The sequence below is a fragment of the Pseudonaja textilis genome, chromosome 3 (genome assembly GCF_049901715.1).
Source record: "Pseudonaja textilis isolate UNSWEBS1 chromosome 3, rPseTex1.2, whole genome shotgun sequence".
In the NCBI taxonomy this organism is placed as follows: domain Eukaryota; kingdom Metazoa; phylum Chordata; class Lepidosauria; order Squamata; family Elapidae; genus Pseudonaja; species Pseudonaja textilis.
Window position 1 is genome coordinate 88,184,771 of NC_141992.1, and position 9,960 is coordinate 88,194,730.

General features: G+C 37.9%; 1 protein-coding gene across 3 annotated transcripts in view; it reads right to left on the bottom strand.

Annotated features, from left to right (window-relative positions):
• The window catches only part of NEK7 (NIMA related kinase 7), a 62,061-nt gene that overhangs the window by 48,319 nt on the left and 3,782 nt on the right, over positions 1 to 9,960 (bottom strand). For 2 of the 3 annotated variants that reach the window (XM_026700459.2, XM_087930306.1), the window contains exons 2-3: positions 8,181 to 8,266; positions 1,240 to 1,380 (exon numbers count right to left, since the gene is read on the bottom strand). In XM_026700459.2, the coding sequence (XP_026556244.1) occupies positions 1,240 to 1,380; positions 8,181 to 8,237 (198 nt within the window). In that variant the 5' untranslated portion in view covers positions 8,238 to 8,266. Of the gene's footprint in view, positions 1 to 1,239; positions 1,381 to 2,915; positions 3,060 to 8,180; positions 8,267 to 9,960 lie in introns of those variants that run through there. The other variant, XM_087930308.1, reaches the window with a different exon arrangement.

The following is a 9,960-nucleotide window of genomic DNA, read 5'->3' on the forward strand; positions in this document are numbered from 1 at the left end:
GACTTCCTGATGAGCATCAGGCTAACAATTCCATTTAAGAAGTGAACAGCCTTTGTTAAATAAACTTGTCTAGAAAAACAGTGAGATTAAGTTATATAACCATCCTGTCCAAATTCTATCATGATCTGTCACAGTATACCACATGACAGCACATAGGACTTAGAAAAAAATTAATACAAAAAAACCAAAGAAACACTGACAATATTTTGTAAATATTAAGTAGAAAGGGTGGAAAAGGCAACCTAAATTTGGAAAAGGGAGGTGGGAATCATTGTGCTTTTGTTCTCCCTCTTAACCTACATATCCACACAATCTTCTTATCTAGGAGAAAAGGCTTAATTCCTGACACCTTCATCTACGTATTTGGTAGTGCAAGAACCTGTTCCAACAATCTTAGGCTTGATTCTCTACAAATCTTGCCTCATTCGGTTTAGTCTGCAACTGCAAATATGTTGGAAAAATTTTATTGACACCAATGTCTTAGTATCACAAAACACCATGGTTATCAGCAGAAAGTTGGATAGCAGTGTAGAAGGGTCAATTTCTTACTTGAGTTCATAGTCTGGCTTTATTGATAGAAGATTATATCATCCTTCTTTTCTATCCATTTCATAGCATTTGCCAGGCATTTACCTGCTATCGGCATTCATTAGATCTCATTTTCTAAACAATATTAGTGAGAATAAAGCAAGTTTACTTGACAGCTGCAGCCCCATAATGAACAGAGAAGTAATAAAATGTTCTCATTGTAGGTAGAATTTCTCACAATGATTGCACATGATGTTGAGTTGAGATATAATTTCTAGGCATCTCTAATGCTTTGGATTCTTGCTTTGAACAAGCAGGAGCGTAGATATAGCTCTTAAAGCAGCTGTACCTTTTTTGTGCATGTGGCAGCTGCAAAGAAAAGCCATATGAACTGGAAAAGTTCCATAGCACAGTGCAATTTTAATTAATTCCAGTATAAAATGTTATGAATATTAGATTGAACATATTTAATGCTGATAACCTAAGTGCTTCTTTAAAAAGGAAAGACTTTGCTGATAATCACTTTATGATGTTATCACAACCTAGCATTTATTTGTTCGTTTACTGTTTATGAAGCATTTGTGGTTCTTCAATCAGAACTGATTCTAAGTGATAATGCTTGGAAAGAATTAAATTTATACACCAAATAATATTTAAGCAACCATATCAGAACCGACAGAGAGATGTTTTTCACTTCCTAAAGATGCTTACCTGCACTTTTTTTAAAGCTACTGGAACACCATCCAACAAGCATGTAGCTCTGTAGACTTCACTAAACTGTCCGCGGCCAATCTTCTTTTCTATCCGAAAATTGGCTAAAGTATTGTAGCCCATGTCAGGTCGTAAGGCTTTCTGCAGGCCAAGAAACAAAAACAAACAAATAAACTTTCTTTTATCTCCAGTGGAGCCAGGTGTTCTGAATATTAACTCCAGAAAAATAAATGTGGGAGGGGATATATTCATGAAAAGGTAAACTTGCATGTAGTGGCAGGAACAAGGAAATTCTCTTTACTGGCAGCTATACTGATGTGGGTACTTGAAAAACACTAAGCAGTGTTTGTTCTGAGTTTGAAATGCTCACTTGAGAAATGGGAATATTATATACATACTTGAGATAATATATCTAATTTTAAAAATGAATTCTAAGTATCAGTAATTTCCCACTTAAAGATCTACAATTCCAGCTATCTTTTTAAATAGACAAACACGTCTATGTTAACAATGGAATGCTTACTGCATCCTTTTCAGGTTCAATTTAAGAAACTAGCTTTGGTCTTCACAGTCCTAAGAGGCAAGAATAATGGTTATGAGCAGGGAAAGGGAGTACAAGTTCCAAATCAATCATGGAGTTCACCAGATAGTCTCAAGTCAGTCTCTTTCAGCTCTCAATTATGTTACAAGGCTGCTTAAGTATTTCATAAGAATGTAGTCGTGAACCAGTACAATAAGGTGCCATATGAAATGGTAAGTTCTTGTTAATTGGAGATCTTTAAACTAAAGCTATGCTATCATGTTTTAAAAACTGTTCTAGTGGTTCTTGCACTACGCAGGGGGTTTGATTAGATGCCTCTGAAATCCTTTCCAACTTTATGATTTGATGAAAATGTGTTTTGTTACACATTACACTTAAGGACAACATGGAAGGTAAAGGTGCCTCTTGATCTTTTCAGTTACCATTCCTTGCTATTTGCCATGTTGGGTGCGCTTAATGGAAACTGACCTAAATATCTGAGGATGCCAGACATGTGTCTGGCTTGGAGATTAGATAGATGGATGGATGTTCATCTATTGATCAGTTTAATATTGTTTATATAGGTCTTACATTCAGAAGAGAAGTTTCTTTCGGGCTACAGCAGATGAAGAAAAAAATATGAAGGAGAGATAAAAACCAGCATAGTGTTTCATTACTCGAGAGAAAAAACTAAAAGTTTAACTCATAACTGATACAAATACATGGAATATTTACTGAACCACAATCAGAACCTGTGTGAAAACATTATGAAAGAGATCAATTTAGTAACCCCTACTGTACTGCTTTAAACAAAATCAAGAAGAAAAGCACAATATTAGACTCTAGTTTTCCTCCGCTTCCATTCTTGATGTTCTTTTACAATTTACTATTTAAAAAGACACACACTTGATTAATACACAGCTGACATTTTATATATATACAAGGCAAGACAATCAGTAAGATAATACTCCAGACCAGCGGTTGCCAACCGGTGGGCTGCGGCCCACTGGTGGGCCATGAGGAAATTTTGGTGGGATGCAGAGAAATTTCACCCCCAGAACACCCCCCCAAAGCAATTAATCCAGGCTATGTAGAAAGACAAGGCTGCTCAGCCCACATGACCCGCGGGAACCCTCCCCACCCACTCACTCCTTACCCAACAAACTTGTCTGCTAAACTGCTATTTTTCCTTTTTCCGACCATCATCTGTTCTGCTCTGCCGGGAGATTTAGATTAGCTAGGAAGCAGGAAATGGTTGGATTTTTTGCTTTCTAGCTAAGCACAGCCAAACCTCCCTTAGGACTGAAGGTTTGCTTGCAAGCAAATTCAGAACAGATTCACGGCAAGCAAATTTGAGAGACTGAGCTAGCCAATGGCAGATAGATAGATCACTGAATGATTCTGTGAGCAACTCAATCTGCTTGCTTTGCCTGATTTTGGATAAAAGTTGCTTTTTTAATAAAAAAATCAATATTTACATACATGGTGTGTTGTGAGTTAATTTTGTGAGTTTCCTTGCTAGCAAATTTTATGAGTTTGCTTGCTAGCAAATTTTATGAGTGTGCTTGCTAGCAAATTTTATCTGACAGACTGAGCTAGCCAATGGCAGATAGATTTCTGAATGAATCTGTGATTTTGTGAGCAACTCAATCTGCCTGCCTGCTTTGCCTGCTTTTGGGTAAAAGTTGTTCTTTTTTAAATAAAAAAATCAATATTTACATGCATGGTGTGTTGTGAGTTAATTTTATGAGGTTGCTTGCAAGCAAATTTTATGTGACAGACTGAGCTAGCCAATGGCAGATAGATAGATCTCTGAATGAATCTGTGATTCTGTGAGGAACTCAATCTGCCTCCCTGCTTTGCCTGATTTTGAGTAAAAGTTGCTCTTTTTTTATAAAAAATTCAATATTTATATAAATATTTATAATATTTATATACAAGCCATGCCCAGCCAGTCACATGACCACCAAGCCACACCTACAATTTAGGACACGCCCACAGAACCGGTTAGTGGTCCCTGGGATCTAAAATTATGAGTTTGGTGGTCCCTGAGGTCCAAGCTGCTCCAGGCTGTACTCTGTTCTATTATACTGTATACTGTTTGTACATTAAAGTTTTACAGATTTGTCCACTAAATACAATAGTCTAAATTGAAATAACAACAGCAAAAAGATCTGGAGGAGAACAACAATTTTCTCATTTCTACAGTTTATATTGTTCCCCTCCCAAAAAAGTGTAGCAATTCAAAATGATTTGGGAACAAAAATACTCCCTTTAAAATTTCAACAGCTACTAAAAATCAACTTTTGACTCATTGCTTGGTTACTCAGCCCCACAATCAAAAATATTCACCAGATGAAGCAGAGACCAAACATGGAGCTGCTTTGATAGGAATGGCAGCGTAACAATTCAGGAAAAAACATATTCCAAGCGCCTATGCAGGTTTAACAAATTCAGCCTTAGCAGTTAGAGAAATACATTCAAACTTGGGGAGCTCTCTCTTATTATTCAAATGCTCAGGCTACAGAGAAACGGGATGTAGCTTCATTAAGTTTGGAGTATTTCTGAGGTTGTTTAACCAGCATATATTTCAAAATTGGAATAGCGAATTGCATCCTCTGTCTGCACAACAACTTGACAAACATTAGCATGAACTACTAAGGCAGTGTGACAGCCGCCTGCTGAGAGCAAAGTCTCCCTAATGTGTTTTGGCATGCAGGTTTGTAATCACACATTTACATATGCAATGACCTACATTTGCATGTCAGATCACACACTGTCTGGCTTTATTAAGACCGGGCACCTCTCTGTGTTTGGCGGCCAGAGTGGCGAGAGAGGGCCAGAGGGTGGTAGGGTTTTTTGGCAGTTGAGAAATGAACTGCCAGTGAGAATTAGACTGAGATAGCCTGAGCATTAGACACTTCATTAGAGGTAATCTGTTTAACAGTGGGCACTGTATGTAAACTTCACAGCCCATTTGCAGCATCTTCTCTGCCCACCCAACCCCAGTGGTCTTCCTTCAAAGGGCAGTGTGGCTGACTGACAGCTTGTCTCATCTGCTCTCTTGTTGTGTCATACAATTCAGACACAGAGACCTGACATGAGAAGCAACATAGCTGCACATCTCCAGCTATATAGCAGGACTCCCTCCCAGACATAAAGGAATTTGGAAAAGGAATAAACTCATGGATAATAGGGCCATCAGTTGGTCAGAGAACATATTATACAGCAATGATTAGACTGCATTGCAACCAGGCATATTTTTTTTTTAAAAAATGGTGGTATCTTCTCTAGTATCTAACAGGGGGTTTTTTATTATTATTTTTTCAAATAAAGCAGAAATTCATATACTGAACTAAAATGACCTATTTTAACTCATTCCCATGTTCAAAATAAATCCATAGTTTGTGATTGAGATGAGAGTTACAAGAACAGACTCTCATTCTCCTTGCCTCGTTTGACATCAATTCTTCCCTCTTTTCCTTTGTCAGACTACAGTATGATTTGCCTGGCACTGCATACAAAGTCCATAAAAGAGACAAAAAATTGCCAAATGCCATCTGAAGTGTAATCAAACAAGCACCGATCCATAACAAGAAGCACATATTTTCACACTATACTTACAGGGAGGAAAACATAACCACTACATAAAATGTATTTTCAGTCCAAATTCGACTATTTTGTTGAATTTGGTGCCTGTCAAGAGCCTTTCCACTCCTTACTAAAGAATTGCACCTATAGACCAGGTTTCAGAATTTTAATTAAATGGTTGCATTCTACCACAATGGAGGTCCATTCCTCCAACAATAGTAGGGCCAAACACTTTTATGAATCCCTGAAAATGATGCTTGCAAAAGAGAAAGAGAAGCACATTCTTGCTAATGATTTCCAAAATCCAAGAGGTAACTTTGCTTTGTTAACCATGACTTTCAATTATTTATAGCTGCACTATTTTGTACTGACTTAACGTTCTGTGGACCTAACACAGTACTTTTTCTCTTCTAGGACAATAGAAGACAGTTTCCCTTGGGACTATGAAAAAACACTGAAGGGATACCAGTTATATTGGCACATTATCTAAAAATCACCTTGCACACTGCCTTATTCCTCATTACTGCTGCTCTGATTCTTTATATTCCAGAGCTTTTATTTTTATCTCTGGTATTATTCAAGCACGATACAGGTGTTTTTTCGGTCAGCTAAAGTGCCAACATCTCTCTGACGCAAACCCTTTTACAAATCAGAGAGCAAGGACAGTCTTCAAATTTATGATTTAACATTCTGCTCTGTAGCAAAAGCCACAAGGCCACATCATCTCTTGCAGATGTTTAATCACACTCTCCCCTTTCAGAAATTATGATTGCAACGTTCTATTAAGCTAGTCTTTCTTTCATTGCATTTATCTTCACCAGTCCTGAAGCATTTAAAAAACTGTTCTGTTCAAAACAGAAGAAGGTATACTCTTGAAGCTTAGATTGTTGAAAAATAAAATTTCTATGTCACTTTCAATATGAAGAGTGGGGGTGGGGGTGGGGTTCTGGCAGAAATACTCACTTGCAAGCACAACCTGAAGGTAAAAATGTTTTTGTTACATTACGTTGAGCAACTTCAACCTATTTGCACATTTCTATTCTTCTCAAAATACAACAATAATCCGGAAGATTTGAAGCAGTGGTGGGATTCAAATTTTTTTACTACCAGTTCTGTGGGCATGGCTTGGTGGGTGTGGCAAGGGAAGGATACTGTAAAATCTCCAGTCAGAGGTTGTATTTGCCAGTTCTCCGAACTACTCAAAATTTCCGCTACTGGTTCTCCAGAACTGGTCAGAACCTGCTGAATACCACCTCTGATTTGAAGCAATTCTGGAGCCTGGCTGAATACTAATATGAGAACATATCACTAGAAACCAAAATACCTTTGAAAAAATACACATTTTATAACAAGCAACAAAACCTATCCACTTTAGCAGATAGGCAATAGACAGTAAATTCAGTTACAGGAATATGTTGAAGGGTTTTTTCTAAAAACAAAAAAAAATCTGAAGTAGAGAGGGTAGACAAAGAATAAGATTGGGTTATACAAATTGTGATTTAAGGTTTTTCTTTGGAAACACCATTGTGGCAAAAATCCCTTTTCTCCATAACCTGGTTCTTCCAGGGATAAACTGTTAGCTTTACAACAGTTTATCCAGGGATATACAGGTAGCTTTACAGATTGAGCTGAAAATCACCAATCTCCAGCTGTGTAATCTTCCTACAATTTCTCAGCTTCATTTAGTAGAATACTCACAATGCTCAGCTAGATGAGAATCTTCACTGCAGACAAGAAGAATGAACTCTTACCAACAGACAGAAAGCCCACTGTAATGTGTATACTTGTGTATATTCTCAGTGGGCTTTTTCCTACTGCCCTTCCAAATAAACTTAAAGTTAATTTAAAAGATCCATATGGCCATCCATCTTAGAACACAAATCTGGGCAGCTTACAACAACAATGTATTTGTCATCTCCCTTAATGGCCTTGGACAACTGTGATACATTTACAGAGTGCTCCTCTCTTGCCTGAGAACCATCAATTCCCACCCCGTGAGCCTCAGATCTCACATTATGGACATCTTTGCTGGAGCTGCAGTATAGATAAAGTCACTTCATCCAATGAAATTAATTGCAATTAATTAATTGCACACTTAGGTTTTCATCCAAAACAAAAAGTAGAGATTTCATTTTAAGGAAGGAAATACTTCTTGAAAACATAAAATTTGTGTCATTTCTGTTAAGGTGACTGCTAGTTTCAGGAGAATTATTTAAATTTGGCTTCAAAAAAATAAAAGTATATCAAAAGTTATGCTTTTACTATGTTCAGTTTTAGTTATATAATCCTTGCAGGGATCTCTGTATTGGATGAATTACAATTTTGATGTAAGGCTTCAATTTTGTAGTGCTCTTTCCTTTCCTTTCTTCTTTCCTATTATTATTATTATTATTATTATTATTATTATTATTATTATTATTATTATTGACAGTGTTCTTCATAACCCCATTTCAGCCCTGTCCATGTTCCCCATTCACATTTCCACTGATTCCAGAAAAGGGAATCAGAATAAGATTTTGGAATAGATAATAACATTGGCATTCAAAACACTTTTCAGTCTATACCAGTGGTAGTCAACCTGGTCCCTAACGCCCACTAGTTGGTGTTCCAACTTTCATGGTGGGCAGTAAGGGTTTTGTCCCCTACTTTATAAATCACCATTACTGTGGAACTGGTGGGCGGTTAGAGAAAATTTTACTACTAACAGAGATACAAAAGTGGGCGGTAGGTACAAAAAGGTTGACTACCTCTGGTCTATATGATAACAGTTCTTTTAATATTAATGTACTCCCGACTGACTGCTTGTACTAGATTATCTAGATTAGCTTACCTGTGGCTGAAACTGAGACGCAGGAGGACCGGGCAGACCCTGTGATTGTTCATCCATTATTTCAAATCACAAGCCTTTTGAATAACCTGCATTAAAACAGGATACTATCAAAACAGATTTTACTTGCATTTTTATGAGAAAAATTTACAGGGTTAACATGAGCAAAGGATTAGAATCGTACTATTGATAAAAGAGGAAACCACAGAAAAAATAGTGAAGTCAATGTGTTTACATACAGGAAGAGCAAGTTCAGTCAACCAAAGAAACATGAAGTGATCTTTTGCATGTAACCTTTAGCCCAAGCTTGAATTTAAATATCTGTGCCCTTTCCTTCTTTCATTTCTTTTCTTTTCATTTTCTACAGATGAAAGCTGGTGGCTCACAATGTCACCTATACAATCTTTTTGGAACTACAGAGACAACTGCAGGATCCAAGGCATTCATCACAATGATTAAACCAACATTGTGCTATACAATATTTTAACATAAATACGGTATATTCAGGAAGTATTCAGACCCCTCTCACTTTTGTCAATTTTGTTATGCAATACTTGGCATAAGTATTCAGCCCCTTCATTCAGTACTTTGTTGAAGCACCTCTGGCAGCAATTACAGCCTTGAGTCTTTTTGGGTATGACGCGACAAGCTTTGCACACCTGGATTGGAGGGGTTGGGGGTTCTGCCATTCTTCCTTGCAAATCCTCTCAAGCTCAATCAGTGGAAAGACATTTTGAAAGATGTTCAATAGAGTTCAAGTCAGTGGCTGGGCCACTCTAGGACATTCACAGAGTTGCTCCTAATCCACTCCTGTGTTGTCTTTGCTGTGTGCTTAGAATCCTTGTCATGTTAAAAAGTGAATCTTCAGCTCAGCCTGAGGTCCTGAGCGCTGTGGAAAAGGTTTTCACTGAGGATATCCCTGTACTTTGCTCCATTCAGTTGTCCCTCAACCCTCCAGTCTCCCAGTCCCTGCTGCTGTAAAACACCTCTACAGCATGATGCTGTCACCACTATGCTTTACTGTTGGGATGATATTGGGCAGTGCCCGGTTTCCTCCAAACATAACATTTAAAACTGAGGCCAAAAAGTTCAATCTTGGTTTCATCAGAGCAGAGAATCTTGTTCCTCACAATCTAAGAGTCCTTCAGGTGCTTTTTTGCAAACTCCAAGTGGGCTTTCATGTATTTTGCACTGAGGAGAGGCTTCCATCTAGCCACTCTGCCATGAAGTCCAGATCAATGGAGGGCTGCAGTGATGGTTGTCCTTCTGGAACTCTGTCTCATCTCCACACAGGATCTCTAGAACTCAGTCAGAGTGACTATTGGGTTCTTGGTCACCTCTCTTACTAAAGCCCTTCTCCCCTGACTGCTCAGTTTGACCGGGTAACCAGCTCTTGGAAGAGTCCTGGTTGAGCCAAATTTCTTCCATTTGAGAATTAGGGAGGACACTATGCTCTTAGGAACTTTCATTGCAGTAGAAATTTTACTGTAGCCTTCCCCATATCTGTGACTTGCAATAATCCTATCTCTGAGCTCTGCAGGCAGTTCCTTTAACCTCATGGCTTTCGCTCTGCTACCCTATGCAATGCATTGTTAGCTGTGAGGTCTTCTATAGAGAGTTGTGTTTCTTTCCAAATCATGTCCAATCAATTTAATTTAGCACAGATTGACTCCAATCAAGGTGTAGAAACATGTCATCAACTATCAAGAGAACGGGAAGCACCTGAGATAAATGTCAAGTATTGTTGCAAAGGCTCTGAATATTTAATGCCAATGTGATATTT